The sequence below is a fragment of the Aquila chrysaetos genome, chromosome 24 (genome assembly GCF_900496995.4).
Source record: "Aquila chrysaetos chrysaetos chromosome 24, bAquChr1.4, whole genome shotgun sequence".
NCBI classification, from domain to species: domain Eukaryota; kingdom Metazoa; phylum Chordata; class Aves; order Accipitriformes; family Accipitridae; genus Aquila; species Aquila chrysaetos.
Window position 1 is genome coordinate 3,483,672 of NC_044027.1, and position 14,895 is coordinate 3,498,566.

Here is a 14,895-nt window from a genome sequence, read left to right on the forward strand (position 1 = left end):
CCTGGATGCCATCGAGGGCTGCAGCCCAGTGCTCCCCGTGCTGCTGGGGCTCCATCAGCTCCCCCCAGCCCACAGAGGGTGCCCGGGGGAGCGGAATGATGGCTCCTGGCAGGAGACGAGTCATGGGTGTGATGGCTCAGACCCCCCCGGGCTGTGTCTGCCCCGGCTCAACGCCCACAGGTCCCTCTGACCGCTGCCTTTTCTCCCCTCCAGAACGAAATGCTCAACCGCCAGATCCAGAAGGAGATCTGGCGGATCCAGGACGTGATGGAGGGGCTGAGGAAGAACAACCCGTCCCGTGGCACGGACACTGCCAAGCACAGAGGTGAGCAGGGTCCGTCCCTGCCCTTGCACAGCACAAACCCCGGCGTGCCGCGGCTTGGGGCATCCCCAGTGCCTGTGCTGCCACGACGCAGACGGCAACACTCGCTCAGGGAGATGGAGGCCCCGGTGCACGCACTTATTTCTGCTTTTCTCCACAGTGGCCATTGGCCCGTCGGGGACGTACAGCTCCAACAGCCCCGCCAGCCCCCTGAGCTCGGCCAGCCTCACCAGCCCCCTCAGCCCCTTCTCCCTCGTCTCCGGCTCCCAGGGCTCACCCACCAAGCCAGGACCCGGCGAGGTGAGTGAGCCCAGGTGTCCCTGGGGAGCCCTTTGCCACCATCGGGTCACCAGCCTGGCTTGCAGGCTGACCCGAGCCCTTGCTCTCGGGGGACGGGTGGGCACCAGGCACAGAGCACGGCTGCATTTCCCTGTGGCTCTGCCTGGGGGCACCATTTTGGCCACGTGCGTGGGCTGTGGTATCCCCCAATGGCATCTGGGTCCACGGTCCTTGCAGGGGCTGCAGCTGGGCTTTGCAGCCTTTGGGCTCCTGCATCAAGCAGCCCCGAAGGCTGAGAATTGCTCAGCTCCAGCCTTTGGCTTCAGGACCAGCTCCTGCTGCCACCACAGTCCCCTCTCGCTGCCCTTGCTCGCGGGCCAGCAGTGCTGGTCTCGCCTTCATCCACATGAAGTTTAGGGTGAAGTCTGGGGGCTCCCCAACCCCACCTGGCTGTGCAGAGGTGATGCCAATGTCTCCTGGGGGCTGCCAGCCCCAAGCTCGGGAGCCCCTCGCTTGGGCAGCCCCCGAGTCCTGCCTGGCCTCGCTGCCCTGGGGACGTGCAGCAGCAGCGAGGGCAGCACGAGAGGTGGGAAGCACTGTCCCCCTCCGCATGGGGACACGGAGACCAGAGAACCCTGGGGAGCGGCGGCCGGCTGCTCTCCTTCCTCCCTTCCTTGGCTCGACTCTTCCACTGTGTGTTGTCTCGATCTTTTTCTAACTCTGTCTTCCTTCCTGGCTCTCAGTGTCTCTGCTCTCACGCCTCATGCTCCTCTCCACCCCAGGAACCAGGCCCGCCTCGACCTCCCCTCCCCAAGTCCTACGTACCCCTGGAGTCTCCTCCGACCGTTCCTCCGCTCCCCGGTGAGAGCCGCCTCTGGCCGTACCCCACCTCCCCTTCCTGGCAGCAAGGCGGCGAGGCGAAGAGGGGACAGGTACCGAAACCTCTCCAGAGCAGCCCTGCAGCAGCAGCAGCTCCGTCCTCTTCCTCCCCGAGACATCAGCTGGCAGGGGCTGGGACGAGGCAGGCGATGGGGCTGCCCACCCTCTGCCCACCCTCAGCGTGGAGGTGGCACTCGGCTAGGGGACAGCAGCGTGTGGCTGCTACCTGCCCTCTCCGAGGGCAATGTCCCCACAGCAGCCTCACCGTGGCCCTCCTGTCCCCTCCAGGTCCCCTGCACCCACGCATAGCACCCACTGTGCTCGCTCAGGACAGGGACTGGCTCTTCCTCGGCAGCCCCCGAAATTGCTGCAGCCCCCGAAGCTACTGCAGCCCCCGGTATCGGCCCCTCTGCTTTCCTCTGCCCTCACCTCTCTCGCTGTCCTTCCGTGGCACCGCTCCCCACCATGCAGTACTGGCAAGCTCTGCCGATGGGGGTGACCCCCCCCCAACTCCTGCCCACCCAGGGAAAACCCAGATTTGGGAATTCCTGGTAATGCCTTGGCCGTGCTCCCGCTGGGGGAAGGGGCCAGGTTTGGACTCCAGGAGACACAAGCGCCCTCGCAGCCTGGGGGTCAGGATGCGTGCACGTGGGGCCTGGCCCAGTAAAGCAGCGGCCGTGCTGGGTTGGGAAGGGTTACGGACCCCAGCGTGAGCGCAAGTGGCATCTCCAGCAGCCATGCAGCTGCAGGGTAGCACAGTCCTGATCCACGGGGTGTAAGAGGTGTTGGGATGCACGATCTCCATGAAGAGCACAGGGCAGTTGAGGGGGGGCACGTTGGGCTCCTCAGCTTATTGCCGTACCCCTCCATTGTACCAACACCGTTGCAGCGGTGCCCGGGCCCTGGGCAGGCTGTGCCCAGTGGGTGCAGGAAGGGCAGGACCCCAAAAATGGCCCTTTGCTCGCTCTCTGCTGCTGCACAGTGTCTGCCCTGACTTCTGCCCCAGTGGCACCCCGTCCCCTCCCGCGGGCACGGGATCTTGCTGGAGCTCAGCACCGAGCCAGGGTGTCCCGTCCTGGGGCTCCCGGGTGCCACCTCCGAGCGGTGACGGGATCGTCACCCCTGCAGGAAGCTTTTCCCACGCAGGAGCCTGTGCTACGGGGACAGCAATCAGTGCCCAACCCCGATGGGCCGGGGCAAGAGCTGCAGAGCCCTGCCAGCCCCTCTCCCCGCATGTTTGGGGTGCGCCGGTACCGCCTGACTAGTGTCTGTGTGTCCGTCCGCTCCCGGGAGTGTGTCCAGAGGCTGTATGTCACCCCACGGGCTGCAGAGAGCAGCGGGTCTGTCCCCAGGCAGAGCGTGACCCCCAGGCAGGACGGGGTCTCACCGGGGACCTGCTTTCCCCCACAGCCCAAGCCGAGCTTCAAGCAGAGCAAAAAAGAGGTGCAGCGACCGGCCGCCCCCGGGCCCCCAGCCGAGGGGCTTCTGCAGAGCCGGCAGGAGCCAGAGGCAGAAAAGCAAGCAGCTCTCAACAAGGGTACGGCCCTGGGGCCGGCGGGTCCCACTCCAGCGGGCACCCTTTGCCTGCCAGGGCCACCCAGCATCTTGCTGGGACCCTGCCCTTGTTCCCCGGGAGGAATTCAGCCCGGTGTTTTGGTTTGCTCCACAGTGGGCATCGTCCCCCCCAGGACCAAGTCTCCGGCGGAGGAGGAGGTGGTGCCCACGGTCGGTGTGCCAAGGAGGAGCGCCGGCGGCATGGCCAACGGGCTCAGCTCCCGGGTAGGACTCGTGTTTTGGGGCTGGGGTGGTGGGGCTGGGCTAGCAAAGTGGGGGGGGGGCCGTATTGCAGCCTGCAGGGCTGGGGCAGCATGTAGGGGAGCCCATTGCTGCATGGCTCCACATCTTAGCATCCAGATCCTCGGGACCCCTTGGGCTATTTCGGTGCCTTCCCCGCACCCCGGGAACAGGCTGAACACAACAGCCCGTTGCAGAGGGATGCAGCTACGGGCAGACAGGGCTGGACCCTGCTGCAGGCAGGCGTGCATGACCCTGGGGCTGGGCTCTCCCCAGGAGAGACCAAAGAGCGCCGTGTTTGCCAACGAGACGAAGGTGAAGATGAGTGTGGAGGAGCAGATCGACCGCATGAAGCGCCACCAGAGTGGCTCGATGAAGGAGAAGCGGCGCAGCCTGCAGCTCCCCGGCAGCCAGCAGCCCGACACCCCCGGCACGAAGGCACCCACCTCCTACAAGGTGGTGAGTCCCTGCACCGGCCGTGGGGCTGGGGCAAACCGGCCTTTGCTTTGCAGAGTGCCTGAGGTCCCTGATGGAGCAGAAGGGACACTGGGGGCTGTGGAAGGGGACAGTGTGCCATCCCGGGGGGGCTCAGCAGAGCTGGGGTCCCTCGCAGGTGCGCCGGCACCGCAGCATCCATGAGGTGGACATCTCCGACCTGGAGGCAGCGCTGCGCTCCGATGACCCCGGCAAGGTCTACGAGACGCCCCAGGAGGAGATTGCCCGGCTGCGCAAGATGGAGCTGGAGCCGCAGCACTACGACGTGGACATCAACAAGGAGGTGAGGATGGGCTGTCCTGGGGGAGCTGGCAGCCTGGGCACGGCGCATCCTTCTCTCCGCACCCTGCACCGGGGTGCGGGGGTCAATCCATCCTCCTGCATCAGTCAGGATCCTGGAGACACTGGCTGTGCCCAGTCAGGGGCTGCCCTTGCCCAGGCGGGTGCTGGGAGCTGGGGGTGAGCGGGGCAGGGGGGTGCTGGAGTGGGGACGGGTCCCCGGCGCTGATGCTCAGCTCAGCCCTTGCCACTGTGCCCAGCTCTCCACGCCGGACAAAGTCCTCATCCCTGAGCGGTACATCGAACTGGAGCCTGACACGCCACTCAGCCCCGAGGAGATGAAGGAGAAGCAGAAGAAGGTGGAAAGGATCAAGACCCTCATTGCCAAATCCAGGTGAGGCTGCTGTGCCCATGCCCACGCCGGCCATCCCGGGGTGCAGCCCACCACCCGCCTGCACCCCTTCCCCGGCCATCCCTGCGGGGTCTGTCCCGTTGAGGCTGGGCATGGGTGCTGATGCCGGGTGCTCTGCGCAGCCTGCAGAATGTCATCCCCCTGGGCGAGGGGGAGGTGGACACCCCCCAGGACCCCGAGACCCAGCTTCAGGAGCAGGAGAAGAGGATAGAGATCTCGTGTGCGCTGGCTGCCGAGGCCTCCCGCCGGGGCCGCATGCTCTCGGGTAAGGCACGGGGAGGGGGACACGGAGGGTCGGAGCCCGCCAGCCCCGCGGGAGAGCAGACCGCGGGTGGCGTTACGCACCGAGCGGGCAGGTTGGGTGCAGTACTGGCTTATGGGCTGGACAGGCAGCAAGAGCAAGGGGCCAATATGGGTAGAAGAGCGGGCTGCATCGGTCCTGGGGTAGGGCATCCCTGTGCCGTGGGAGAACCAGCCTGGTGATGCCCGCAGCTGCCGGGGTCCTGCCTGCGGTGCCTGGGGCTGCCTTTCCCTGCGGCAGCGCTGAGCGTCGTCGATGGAACAGCCACTTCGGCCAGGCACAGGTTTCAGCACCTTCTCGGAAACGTTCGCGAGGCTGCAGGATGGGAGCTCCGGGCCGTGCGGCACGCGGTGGCACGCCGTGCCCGAGCGAGCGTGGTGGCACGCCGTGCCTTGTCCATGAGGAGCCCTGCGGGGAGCTCACGTGTGCGCATCGTGGCCAGGCACCGCTGTGGCTGTTTGTCGTGACCGCGCTTGCTTCCCCCCTTCCTTCCTCTCCGTTTCCTCCCCTCCGCTAACCTCTCGCTGGGTCGCCTCCTTCCCCTCGCCGCTGCCGGCAGCTTGTGTTCTTCACTCCCTTCTCCCATTTCTTGTTTCCAGCTCAATGCGCTACCCCAAGCCCTCCCACCTCCCCAGCCTCCCCGACTCCACCGACCAACCCCCTCTCGTCTGAAACATCCCGGGTCGCCGACAACAGCCATTTTATGCGTGTCTGAGCCATGAAGTAAGCACCTCTTCTCTCGTACTTCATCCCATCCTCCCTCCATCCCGGGGGGCCGGGCGGGGGGTGCCTCTTCCGTGCCTGGCGTCCGTCCATCGCTGCTTGCTCCAGCTAACATCTCCTGAGCCACGTCAGCCCTGTCTGCTCCCATGGACCAAGCGCAAGTGTCCTCCGAGGCGAAGCCCCCCCCGGGCTGGGTCAGCCAGGGACCACAGTGTGGGCAGGGGGGCCCACGCAGGGAGCAAAAGGTGGGGGTAATCTCGGGGCCAGGCTCTGGAGGACGCCTGCCCTGGCACGTCTGTATTGGTGGCTGCAAACCGGGGGGATGCAGCATCCCCCTGCTCGGTTGGAAAGTCCCCCCAGGGAGCCGGGGGCATGGAGCCAAATCTGCGCTAGGTTTTCCTCCGAGCAAGGCAGGAGAGGGGTCTGTGGGGTGGGCACAGGGGCTGCCCCATCGCCCAGGCCACCCCACGCGTAGCTCAGCCCCGCTCTCCTCTCCCTCCAGCTCAAGCCCTGGCTGCTGCCGGCAACATCAAGTTCCACGGGGCCACGTTTTAGCGCCCTGACACGACACCGAACCTCTCGCCATCGTTTTTGGTTCTCCTGGACCCCCTTCCCTCCCACCGACGGCGAGACCACCCGGCACGGCCGAGCAGGGAGATGCGTCGCCGACAGCACCAGCTGCTCTGCCCCGTCCCGGAGGAGACGTGTGGGTGCTGGGAGGTTGTCCGCTGGAGCGTGGTCCCCAAGGAGCCCCCCAGGCTGCCAGCTGGCACGGGGACAGATCCACGGTGTCCTGGGTGTCAGGCTTGTGTGGACGGCCGGGCAGGGGCATCTGCAGCAGCGGCCGCCGGCACAGCAGCCGTCTCCCTACCGGGACAACCCTGGGGGAGCGTAGGACTCCCTGGGCTCCCCATGCTGATGCGTTGGTCTCCCAAAGGTCTGCGAAGGGGCTCTTCTTGGTGGAGACCGGCCAGTACCCACCTTGGATGGTGCTTCCACCTTACACTGGACCTGGATGCTCCATCTCTGCTCCTCGGGTACCTCTTCCCCTCCCTGTGCCCTGAAGCTGCTTTTAGCATCCGTCTGGCTGGGGGTAGTCTCTGGCAGAGCCTGGCGGGTCTCATCGCTGCTGGCGCTGGTGGCTCAGCAGGAGGAAGAAGGAGCTGTGTTGGGGACAGGATGGATGGAGGTGGGACTGGGGGGCGGGGATGACACAGGGGTGCCCAGAGGAGTGCTGTGCTGGGGGGTCAGGGTGGTACAAGGGCTGCCTGGGACACCGGTGCGCCGCTGGCACGGAGCAGGAGGTCTGGGCGAGGACGGGGACGTTGGACGGGAGCAGAGGAGCGGTGCGGGGAGCTGGGGCGCGAGGTGGGACGGCGAAGCTGCGAGCTTGGCTGGGATCCCTCTGCGGTGGATGGGGACGGTGACGAGAAGGGGAAGGGGCTTGAGGCCAGGCGGCAGCACCGGGGCTCGTCCTCAGCACGGGGACCAGCACCCCGGCTGTCCCCCATCCCACCGTCGCCTCTTGTCTCAGCCCCTCTGAAAATCTGGCACCGCATCTCGCCCCAAGACCTTGCCATTGCACTCCAGACCCTTCGGTTTGTTTGGTTTTCCTGTAGCAAGTTTACCCTTTTCTTTAGCTTTCTGGAGGGAGAAAAAAAGCTGGTTCTGCCTGGAAAAGTGGAATCCCACACGAGGTTGTGCGGTTGGCAGGGCTGCCCCGACGGGGCTGGGGCAGGCAAGGCGGATGGAGTGAGGAGCTAGGTACCGTCCATCCTGCAGCTATTTCCCTACTGGCCTGATCCTGACACCCACCAGGACCCCTGCCCCGCACTCCCCCCTCTGCGTCCCCATCGCCCCCCCGCACCCCATCTTAGCAATACTGGTAGGATCCCAGGAGCCCCGAGTCCCGCTCCGCTCCCGAGCCTCCTGCAGCCCTCTTAGCTCATAAAGCTGGCCCTTTATTTTGCTATTACATGCCTTAATATATGTTTTATGGAAATTATACATTTATAATATATATCTATATTTGTTTTTCTCTTCTTTTGTGGGAGGTACTGTTTTGTGCTAAGCTCTCTCTCTGCAGGGTTGTTGGCACCAGCCCTGCCAATGAGTTACAAAAGCAGATTCTTTGCCAATTTATCAGAAAAAAAAAAAAGAAAAAAACCTATTTAAAATATATATATTTTTTCTGCTTTTATTAAAAGCAAATTTATTTAAAATAAAATATAAAGAGACTGTAAGTTTTAAGAGATGATACATTTATTTTCCTGAGTGCAGCGGCGTGGCAGCCAGGGCGGGCTCCCCAGCTCATGTAACCGGGGCAGACCCCACTTACACCGGCTGTGGGGACACGGCCGGGGACGTGCCGGGGACCACGGTGCACGGCTGTGGCCCATGCAGAGGCTGTGTTGCCTGGCGGGGAGCCGAGGGGGCATGCAGACCCATAGGCAGCAATTCCTTCCATCTCTGGGGACCAGAGAGGATGAGGAGCATCCCAGTGCTCCTGCCCCTGGTGTGCCCGGAGCTGCCGGTGAACTCCGGCTCAGCTGTGCTGTGGTGGCCGAGTCTGAGCCTTCCCCAAGGCGTGAGTACAGCCTGGTGCACAGGGACCCCCATGGCTGCCGTATTGTGGAACCTGGTGGTCATTATTTTGTTGTTTTTTTTTTTTTTTAAAAAAAAACTTAATTTTATTTTGGTTATTATTTTTCATAACACTTCATATACCAGTAACTTGTAACCGAGAAAGGATTTGCATTGGGAGGAAATCTATTTATGCACTGGGGAGGGTGGGAAGGGAGACATTTGTTTTCTGGGTTTTTTTGCTAGTGTTAGAGAAATAAAAGTATCTAAGAAACAACGAGGTGTCAGTGTCTTTTGTCTAGAGGTGACTCAGATAACAATTTTAATATTAGACTGAAGAGACGGTGGGTGAATGGCTACAGCATCTCAACCAGCAAGGAAGGCTCTCACCTTGCCCATAGCTTGCTCCAGGGCTGGTAGCACCTTCTCCTCCTCCTCCCTGTTTTGGGGGGGTCATTTTCCCAGTGGGGTTTATTTTAGCTGTAGCTGCTCAATAGCCAGCCGTCTTGGAGGAATAAAAAACCCGCATTTGTACCTGGCAAGTTTGTATAAAGCTGAGGAATAAAAGCAGCTGGTTTGTAAATGTGTGGAGCTGGTGCCTGCGGGACATAGATGGAGACGTCTCCGTGGGGTGGCACGTGCCACACAGGGACCCTGTCCTGGCCACAGGGAGCAGGTCTGGCTGAGCCATCGGCCCTGAACCGGGCAGCAAACCCCGGGGGCCAGGGCTTGCCAGAGTTCCCCTCTCCCACGGGGCAGCCTGGCCGTGAGCAGGGACCGTCCCTGCCCCACACGATGCGCTGGTGACGATGCTGCGGGGACCTCTGCGTGCAGCATCCAGCACCACGCGGGGCTCACGGTGTCCCGAACACCGCTCAAGACACCCCAAGGCACGCCGCAGCCGCGTGCATCCCCCTATTTTGGGGATTCCTCCAAGCCATCCCTTCCCAGGGAGGACACGCATGCTGGGGCAGGGAAAGCAGGACCAGGCAGGGACCCGCAGCCACCGGCCCCTCTGTATGTCACCCTGCAGCGATGCCCGGTCACCACGTCCCCCCCGAAGGAGTTGCTGCCGCCGCGGGGCAGGCGCTGCCAGGCCGTTAATGATTTGCAGGATGACGTGGGGACTAAAGGCCTTTTTCCAAGGGTCACTGCCGGGGAGGCGTGTGGAAGCAGGGCTACCCTCGCCCAGCCTCACCCAGCCCCGCCGCCGGCAAGATGGTGCCTCTGACCGACTGCCAGCGTAAGCGGGCGGGCAGATGCGGGGTGGCCGCGTCCCGGCAGCGATGCCCATCCCTGTGGGATCGTGCCGTGCCGTGGGGATGCTCCGCGGCGCCCGAGTCAGGGCTGGAGGCTGCTAACCGGGGTCGTCAGGGAAGGGAGAGGGTGCAACGGCAAGCCCCGTGCTGGGGCGGGGGGGACACGGTGGGGAGCCCTGCTGGGACGCGGGGACCAGGCAGGGCTGCGTGGGGGGACCAGCACTGGTGTCCCGCAGAGCCGGCTTTGCCCTCACCCTCTGCCTCAGGTCTGCGTTGGGAACAGCAACTGAGGAGGTGCCTGGCTCCTCCGGAGAGCATCGCCAGCCTCTCCCACCGGCTGCCTGCACCGACACCCTTCGTGCCAGTGTTCAGAAAAATCCTGGAGACGACCTTCCCGTTTATTTTTTTCTTTGTGGTTTATTCTTTATCTGGCAGCCCAGAAGAGTTGCTGGGGTACCTGACAGTCTCCCCAGGGCTTGGGCAGGTGGAAAGGTTGTTTCTAAGCTTTGGAGACTAAGCCAAAGCATATTTCTGGGAGGGAACAGGCCAGGGAGGTGCCAAGGAGAGCAACTGCAGCCCGAGGTGGGACCTGAGCTGTGAGCCCGAGCCCCCATCTCAGCCCTCCTCCCGTCCTTTGCAGGGATCGGCGTGGGACTGGTTGGCTTCGGCCTCTTCTTCGTCCTTTTTGGGATGCTCTTGTATTTTGACTCGGTGCTCTTGGCCTTTGGGAACGTGAGTACGGTGGGGCTGGGTCTCCCTGCAACAGGCTCTGATGCCCAGGATGGAGCGAAGGGTCCGTCTGGGCAGGGCTTCTCTGACCCGCTCTCCTTCATCCTCCCAGATCCTCTTCCTCTCCGGCTTGGTCTTCATCATCGGCTTCAGGAGGACCTTCACTTTCTTTTTCCAATGGCCAAAGCTGAAGGGCACCAGCTTCTTCATGGGGGGGGTCCTCATCGTCCTCATGCGGTGGCCTCTCCTGGGCATGCTGCTGGAGGCTTACGGCTTCATCACCCTCTTCAGGTCCGACCCACGGCTCCTGGCTCTCCCGGCATGGCACGGGTGCCTCGAGCCGGAGAGTGGGAGCTGGGTGATCCTTGTGCCCTGCAGCCCTGGGCAGAGCCCCCCTGCTCCCATCCTGGCAAAATCCTGGCACACGGCTTAACAGAAACTTTTTGTTTTGATACAGGAGTTTTTTCCCAGTGGCTTTTGGGTTTTTGGGTTCGCTGGCAAACATCCCTGTGCTGAGCAAGGTGAGCAGGGTGCTGGGTACGGTTCGCACGGGCTGATGTGACCCTTGGGGTTTGCAGTCCTTGGATGATATCAATCCCGATCGCTGTGGTTGGGACCAGGCAGGGAAGGTCGCCGTGGTCTCTCCGCAGCCCCCCGAGGATGCAGTGGAGGATTTTCCTGCTAATCAGGATCTGTCCCTGTTGCAGCTCTTGCAGAAGGTGGGAGACAGCAGCTCCATGGTGTGACCTGCGAGACGGGCTGCATCGCTGGAGACAGGATGGCGTGAGCGAGCCCTGGGTCCGGCTTTCCCGTGGTGAGCTGCCACCTTTGTCAGCCCCGGGACCCTCGGCGCCGGCCAGAGCCACCCCCGGTGCAGGGATGGTGCCTCGCTGCCCCATGGGGCTCCCGCGAGCATCTCCTGAGCGAGGCTCCGGGGACCAAACGCTGTGCCAGACAGGCTTCTGGAATTAGCGTTATTTTATTCTTTTTGTCTTCCCCTGTTGAACGATTTAATTAAAAAGTGTGTCTGAGACCGAACTCAGACTGTGCTCCTTTCCTGTGGCTCAGGGCTCGCTCCAGCTCTGGTACTTCTTAGTGTCACCAAGAGGCACGATGGCCATGGCTGGAGGTGGCAGAGGGACCTTCCCATGGCCATGGCTGGAGATGGCACAGGGACCTTCTGGTCACCATGGCCTTCAGTTGCCCTGGCCATGAGCCCCAGCCAGCTCGGGCAGCCCTGGCTCGCAGGCAGTGGCCGTGGCACTGCCTTCCCACGCGTCCCGCGGGGACATGGCCTGCGGAGAGCAGAGCCCGGGGAGCCGCGGGAGAGGGCAGGGGAGGTTAGGAAAACACCCATTAAACCACATTAACATTTCATGACCCGATCGGAGGAGAGTAAATTACCCCGTTCAAATTCAGCAACCATGAAAAAGCAAATGACATCTGGGGTTATTAATTAATTGAGAGATGCTGGGGTGGGAGGGGGGCGCTGGAGCAAATCCCCAGGGTTACAGTGCTGATATCTCTGAGCATTATGGGCCAGGACTCGCATTTCCCATAGACCTGTTTCCTGTGGGATGAGGCCGGGACAGAGCAGAGCTGGACCCACTGGCTGCTGCCTGGTGGGATGGAGCTGGTGGGAGCTACGGCGGCAGTGGGCACCAGGACAGCTCTGCCGGGGTTTGAGCCAGGGGAACATCTCCAGCACCTGATGCCCACTCCAATGCCAGCAAAGGTGCCAGAGGGGCTGGCTGCCTACCCATGACTCGGATGTCTGCACCGCTCCGGGGGAGCTTGCTGAGATCCACGGCTTACACCCCAGAGAGGGATCCAGCCCCATCCACTGGCATTCAAAGCACCTTTTCATCTGCCACACATCCTCACAGCCCCAGCACGCTTTCTGGGAGGGCGATGGGAAGCTGCTGCTTTCCAGCCTGTTTCTGCAGGGACAGCTGCTGGGGGTCCCATCACATCACATCACATCATCCACCACGTCCCCTCTGTGTCCTCTCTGCATCTGATTTGGCCTCAAGAACTGTTCAGGCCCAGGTACATCAGGTGCTTTTAAACCCTGCTCGAGGCAGGACCTGCGCTGCTGGATGCTCTGGGGGATGAGCATGCCCCAGTGCGAGGGGTCAGCTGCTCACAGGGAGACCTTCATGGCAGGCAGGACAGCACAGAGGTCTCCTACCTTAACATCAGATGATTTTAAAGGAGCTCTTTTGTTCGGGTTGCAGGAACTCCTCTCCCCAGGACTGCAGCCAGTACTGCCAGAGAACTGGTTGGATAAGTCAGCGGATCTGCGCGATCAGAGACACAAGCTAAATGGATGTGAGCCAGGTTTCTATGAGCACTTGGGAAGCTGGGTGCAAGCAGGAGTTTAATTAAACCAAGGCAATCACATCAAAGCTGGTCCCTGTGCAGATACCCTTCTTAACTTGCAAGAATTAATTAATGAGTTTGAGTTAAACCTGTTCGCTCTTGATTGAAGCACAGCCTGATTGAGCTGGTGACTGTGCCTGTTGGCACTTAGCAGGTACTGCACCGGTGCCCAGGTTTGCAGTGGGTTTGCACCAGGTGAGAGCAGAGCTGGGAACTGCTCTGACTGCTCAGCTGATGTGGGGTAACTCATCTGGGCACCCAGAACCCAGCCCCAGCAGGCAGGCTGAGCCCTGGGTTACAGAGGATGAGCTCCCCAGCAGGTATAAATCAGGGCAGCCACCCTAAAGCTGGGCTGCTTTGTACCCCTGGGAGGTCTGACTCAGGGGAAGCTGCTCCCTTGCTGCTGGTTTGGAGGGGGTGCCTTTACAGTGAGTGCAGATCATAGCAGAAGGCTCTCACGAAGGCAAAAAAGAGCTAGCAGTTTCCTGGCACCCACTTGGCTGTGGGCAGGAGGAAGGTAAAGGTGGGTCCAGTTCTGCTGCTATCAGGGCCGGCTTTGATGATAAAGTGGAGGGGTTTGGAGCGGAGCAAGAGCTGAGCAGCTGCTTGTGGAGGAGGGATGGGAGAGGAAGCATGGGCTTGGAGATTGTGCAGCTAAGGGAGGGCTGCAGCATCCCTAATGCCTATTTGTGATTCCTGTCTTTGCTTCGCCCCAGCTGAAAATTCACACTTGGGCTGTAAAGCAACTTTTCTTGGTCAAGCTTCGTCTTTAGGCCTTCACCAGAAGAAAGAGGAACGGTCCTAGAGACATTATGTGCAGGATAAAGTGATTCCCACTGTTTAATGACCCTGTCCCTGTGGCAGCAAGCATTGATGAGCAGGGCATGTGCCCCAGGTGCTGTAAGGTGCTGTCACTTCACCCTGCTGGGAAAATCGAGCCAGGATGGAGCATCATCCCTGAGTGGCAGTGAGGGATGCTTCCCATCAGGCTCCAAAGTGACCCGGGGAATGGCTGTGAGCTGCCTCTGGGATGGAGCAGGCAGCAGTAAGCTGGAGCTGCTCTCCCCAGCCTGCATTTCTGAAGCTTATTGCAGGGGAATGTTTTCCTTCTGGTTCAGTAAATTGCTATTTCAATGTGCCCTGCCAGAGCAGTTTTGGTTTTAAGCAAACACTTTGGGTGAAGCCCTGGCTCTGCTGACGTCAATGACCGAATTCCCCCGGTGTTGGTGCCATCCAGAGCCTTCTCCAAGTCCTTCCCAAAAGTTGCTTTTATGCTTGAGCTTTTTGGTCATCCGGAACAAGGATCCTCACAAGCCTTATCTGTTTTTACTAGCAACAAACTCATGGACTAGGAAAGTGTGTAAAATGTGTGGGAAGGACAGAAAAGCATCTACCTTTGTTACTGTTTTAAAAGATCCCTCAAGAAAAAAGGCTATTAAGTAAAACTTCCAATGATTCCATTTAGAGAGGGAAATACTTAATCTTTCAAATTTTATTTTAAGGAATATGCTTGTTCAGCCCAATGCTAGAGAGGAACTCATTTATCTTGCAGGAAAGCATTTGTTTCTCTCTGGAAAGTATTTTCCTTGAATTCACTCTTAGCTCAATCATTTCACTCCTTGAAAGCAGGCAGGGAAATAACTTAAGAGCATTCCCCTGTTATTTCCAGATGAGCTGCTCTTTATAGGATACGTAATTGTAGGAAACCCCAGCCCTTTGCAGCAAACTGCAGCAGGTTTCCCACAGCAGTGCACGAATCAAGCAGGGAGATTGCAGCCTTGACTGATGGCCTGTTACCTTCAGTCCTTGCAAATTCAGGTTAAGTGATGCTTTGGTTAGAACTGCCTGATGCTTTGAGGCTGTGTGGGAAGAGTGAAGAATCTTCCCTGCAGGTCTGGGTCTCCTGAAGGGCTGGGGAGAAAATCAGTGTGGTCCCAGAGCTGGCTGATATCCCTGTGGTCATCCTTCCCGTGCTGCCCTGCAGAGCCTGGCCCTCGGGCTCCTGCTCCAGCCCTTCGAGCCAGCGGAGCAATGCTCCTTCCCCCTCCTCTGGTTCCTATAACCCTGTGTACAAATGCACCCTTTGCAGCTTATTTTAAGCCTCGTGTCAGGTCTTTCCATCACTGCTCCCATGCACCAGCTGCTCATCCCTGCTCGCTGCTGGCGGACGTGACTGGAAAAAGCCTTGTGGGGATTTTCCTGGTGGGGGGGAAGGTGCCCTGCACCGAGGGGCATCCTTGAGCCCTGGTGCTGCCAGCGAGGCAGGTCACCAGCCACTGCAAGGCAACAACAGCCCTCGGTTCTCTGATGGGTTTGGGTAAGTGGTTTATGCCTTGGTTTCCCTTCCAAGGGGGCTGTGGTGTCATGCCCTTCGCAGGGAAGGGCTGTCTTCCTCTGGGTACAGAGCAAGCTGGTGCTCCCTTTCCCCCGGGACCTGCAGCCCTTCAGCGTTCCCACC

General features: G+C 60.7%; 2 protein-coding genes across 17 annotated transcripts in view; both read left to right on the plus strand.

Moving 5' to 3' along the window:
- The window catches only part of PLEKHA6 (pleckstrin homology domain containing A6), a 48,504-nt gene extending 40,351 nt beyond the window's left edge, over nucleotides 1-8,153 (plus strand). For 13 of the 16 annotated variants that reach the window (XM_030000386.2, XM_030000393.2, XM_030000388.2 and 10 more), the window contains 11 exons: nucleotides 214-325; nucleotides 483-622; nucleotides 1,384-1,533; nucleotides 2,891-3,017; nucleotides 3,150-3,259; nucleotides 3,551-3,733; nucleotides 3,888-4,052; nucleotides 4,309-4,442; nucleotides 4,583-4,725; nucleotides 5,361-5,484; nucleotides 5,987-8,153. In XM_030000386.2, coding sequence (XP_029856246.2) covers nucleotides 214-325; nucleotides 483-622; nucleotides 1,384-1,533; nucleotides 2,891-3,017; nucleotides 3,150-3,259; nucleotides 3,551-3,733; nucleotides 3,888-4,052; nucleotides 4,309-4,442; nucleotides 4,583-4,725; nucleotides 5,361-5,476 — 1,380 coding nt within the window. In that variant the 3' untranslated portion in view covers nucleotides 5,477-5,484; nucleotides 5,987-8,153. The remainder of the gene's footprint in view (nucleotides 1-213; nucleotides 326-482; nucleotides 623-1,383; nucleotides 1,534-2,890; nucleotides 3,018-3,149; nucleotides 3,260-3,550; nucleotides 3,734-3,887; nucleotides 4,053-4,308; nucleotides 4,443-4,582; nucleotides 4,726-5,360; nucleotides 5,485-5,986) is intronic. The other 3 variants (XM_030000384.2, XM_030000392.2, XM_030000390.2) reach the window with 2 other exon arrangements.
- A 1,073-nt stretch (nucleotides 8,154-9,226) lies between these two features.
- GOLT1A (golgi transport 1A) lies at nucleotides 9,227-11,093 on the plus strand. Its single transcript, XM_030000397.2, has 5 exons — nucleotides 9,227-9,310; nucleotides 9,967-10,058; nucleotides 10,168-10,346; nucleotides 10,513-10,576; nucleotides 10,763-11,093. The coding sequence occupies exons 1-5, from the start codon at nucleotides 9,286-9,288 to the stop codon at nucleotides 10,799-10,801; spliced, it is 399 nt and encodes a 132-aa protein (XP_029856257.1). The 5' UTR covers nucleotides 9,227-9,285; the 3' UTR covers nucleotides 10,802-11,093.
- The last annotated feature ends 3,802 nt before the right edge of the window (nucleotides 11,094-14,895 follow it).